This window comes from Tarenaya hassleriana, unplaced genomic scaffold, assembly GCF_000463585.1.
Source record: "Tarenaya hassleriana unplaced genomic scaffold, ASM46358v1 Cleome3, whole genome shotgun sequence".
Taxonomy (NCBI): Eukaryota; Viridiplantae; Streptophyta; class Magnoliopsida; order Brassicales; family Cleomaceae; genus Tarenaya; species Tarenaya hassleriana.
In genome coordinates this window covers 2740180-2743242 of record NW_010966177.1, presented here as the reverse complement: position 1 = coordinate 2743242, position 3063 = coordinate 2740180, and the positions used below count along the sequence as shown (strand labels likewise).

Here is a 3063-nt window from a genome sequence, read left to right as displayed (position 1 = left end):
ATATATATATATATATATATATATATCTAAAATAAGAGTTGTCTAAAATAAGAGTTCTCTTTATATACCTTTCGATTTAAATCTAAAATAAAAACATACTTTACATTTTGTTTCGTTATTAAGAGGACAGAAACCTATCGTTTTATACTGCTAATGCTAATGTCAAGTAAGAGTTGTCAAAATTATTATAAATTCAAGTTCGAATTCGGATTTTTGAATCTGAATCGGTTCTATATCATTTTCGAGTTTGATTTCGAATCATGTTTTGCATTTTCGTGATAGGATGGATATCCAATATAATTATACACTACTTTTCGTATTTATATTAAAAATCGTTGAATTATCTTAAATCTCTATTAAAATTATACAACTTCCATTACATTATATATTTTTTTTAATCTGGGTTCCAGTACCAAAATCCACAAATAAAAATATCAGATTTCAAATTCTAATACCTAAAATATTTATATACGAATTTAAATATAATACATACGTACGTACGTACGTACGTACATACATATCATTGAGACCAAGGTAATCCAACTAAGCAAACAGCTCCTATTTAAAATGGAAACAGGAAATTACTGTATCAATTCTACAATAATAATAGCCATATTCCAAACCAATTTTATTATTACCGTTGGCTCTAAGTTGTATCTAACAAAAAAAGTAAATAAATTAATAACTTTTATTTTGTTCTTAGAATTTTGAAACAAAAGAAAAAAAATTAAGCGATAGTAAAACATTTTATTGGTTAAGATAAAAAATATATATATCTCAGAAAATTCTCTAATAATATATCATAACAGATAGTTCCTATCAATTTGTATAGATTCTGTTAAATATATTATACCCAATTTTTTGGATATAAAATATGAAATCGATGTGAATAGTATTTTTTAGAAAATAGAAAAATACGTTTAAGGCAAAAGTATTTATAATTGGCACTTACTAATATAAAGAGGCGAAAGAGAGAGAGAGAAAAAAATACAATTAAGAGAAAATCGCGAGAAAAGAAGCGTGCCCTGCAATGGTCCTTTCTTTCTCTAGAGAGAGAGAGAAACTGAACTGCCATTTCTCTCTCTCCATAAATATGTACGAAGGTAAATATTTCGCAGTGTGGTGGAGAGAGAGAGACGTCGGTTTTGCCTTTTTTGGCCGCAGTAAGCACGCACATCTCTCGAGCAACAGAGGTCAGTGAACTGCTCTCGATATACAGTTTAGAATCCGATTTAACGTTGTACGTTGTTTTTGTTCGTGTCTATACTCCGTTGTGGAGTTTTTTTTGGGTCAATTTCGGTTTTTCTTTTTCCCTGGGCTACGGCTACTTAGTTCGACGAGCGTGAAGCGAAGAACATCGAAGAGTGGGAGAAGTGATGGATTACGAGAATGATCGGTAGAGTCTCTTTGTTTCGCTTCGTTACTCGTATTGATCTTGTTTTTGTGTTTGTGTGGAACATTTGTGTTCTGATTCGGTTTGATGATGACTATCTATTTGGGTATTCTTCGACATCTGGATTTTGTCTGGGTTCTGACAAAATAGGGTTACATTTGGTCGAATTTGAGCGCTCTGTTGTCTGGGTTTGTTTTAAATGTTATGCTCTGTTTAATTTTGTTCTCATCAACTGCTCAATGCTGATTTTGGTGAGGGTGTGTTTTTGCTGCTTCCCGGGTTTAGTACAATGTATTTGGTTTAGTTATCAAGGTCTTCTGTTGGATAATGTTGGGTTTGCTCTTAAAAGTTGTAAACTAAGATCATGTCTTGGTGGGTCATGGATGTTTCTTCAATCCTGTTTTTTTTTTTCTGTTGTTGTGGCCATTTCTGTTTTGGTTAGGTTTTGGATGCTCAATGCCTTGCATTGATCTTCATACTAGATCCGAAGTCTATTGTTGTCATTTCATTCAATGTTTGGCATTAGAATAAGAGAACTTCACTGGTCGGATGGTCTTTGGCGTGCGGTTCTGTAGTGGAGAAAGATGGTTCCTTGTGCTTCAATATATGCTTCTGTTTCTACAATGATGTGGCATATGATGTTCATCGATGGAATATAATCACATGTCATAATCATCATCATCGTCATCCTGCACTGCACCTGAGAATTTCCAGGGTTTCGGGATATATGCGAATGAACATGTGATGTGTTGATGCTTCCGCTGTAGAACTGTCTGAACATGTGATGTAGTTGGGATTTGATCATATGATAACTATACTTTGAAAATTGTAGAGGTCCCTCCTGGAATTGGCAAAAGCAATATAATCAGCAGAAAGAGTCCAGTTACTGTAAGTATTTTAACTAGATGCAACTACTCAACTATTGCGAGCCGAGCTGTGTGATCGATCATCTCTTGATGTGACAGAGTGCACGATGATGACTGAAGTGACCTTGAACCAAGAAGATCACTCGTATATGTTTGATGATGAAGCCACTCCGGTTAAGGCATGTGTGGATCTGGCCTACCAAATGACATCAGGTTTTGCTTTGCCTGAAAGTCGTCATTTCAGTTCCTGATTTGTATTAATGACGGTTTCTAATCTTAGACTGTCGGACTTCAGGTGACACAGACAAAACACTGGAAGAACAGAGCGAGACACATTCTGTTCTAAAGAGGCGTCGGGTGTTACAATTCGAAGACCAACCTGCGGGATTCTCACTGTTAAGTGGAGAAAATTTTTCTGCAATCCTTGACGAAACTGTGAGTTGAACAATAACCCTATAAACACGGCATAAATGTTTGGACCTTGAGAGTCGTCGGTTGCTCTGATCGATGTTCTTGTGTTCACGTTCAGGTTAGAGAGGATCCATTTGATGAGATTTTACCTGAAGGAGCTCAGCTTATGTCAGTATTTTCAGGTCCATCTCTTGTGCTAATTCGTTCGAGCCAATCGAAGCAGTACTTTCTTTCCAATGGTAACGTTTTTGGTTTACAAAAAATAAAAGCAGAGGGAGCTTCTCCCTCGAGTTTTGAGGGCCACGATCTCCATTCTGAAGAGTGGTACTCTGAATGCTTTAATGATGTGGAGACACCATCCGTTCCCGATGATTTGTATGTTTTATCTCCCCC

The 3063-nt window shown here is 35.7% G+C and overlaps 1 protein-coding gene across 4 annotated transcripts in view; it reads left to right on the top strand.

The window, feature by feature from the left end:
* Positions 1-1011: 1011 nt before the first annotated feature.
* Positions 1012-3063, top strand: part of LOC104818962 (protein XRI1-like) — a 3345-nt gene continuing 1293 nt past the window's right edge. Inside the window, exons 1-7 of one of the 4 annotated variants that reach the window (XM_010548786.1) lie at positions 1012-1193; positions 1333-1396; positions 2226-2281; positions 2359-2472; positions 2555-2694; positions 2789-2852; positions 2940-3045. In XM_010548786.1, coding sequence (XP_010547088.1) covers positions 2367-2472; positions 2555-2694; positions 2789-2852; positions 2940-3045 — 416 coding nt within the window. In that variant the 5' untranslated portion in view covers positions 1012-1193; positions 1333-1396; positions 2226-2281; positions 2359-2366. Of the gene's footprint in view, positions 1397-2225; positions 2282-2358; positions 2473-2554; positions 2695-2788; positions 2853-2939; positions 3046-3063 lie in introns of all 4 variants that reach the window. The other 3 variants (XM_010548787.1, XM_010548788.1, XM_010548785.1) reach the window with 3 other exon arrangements.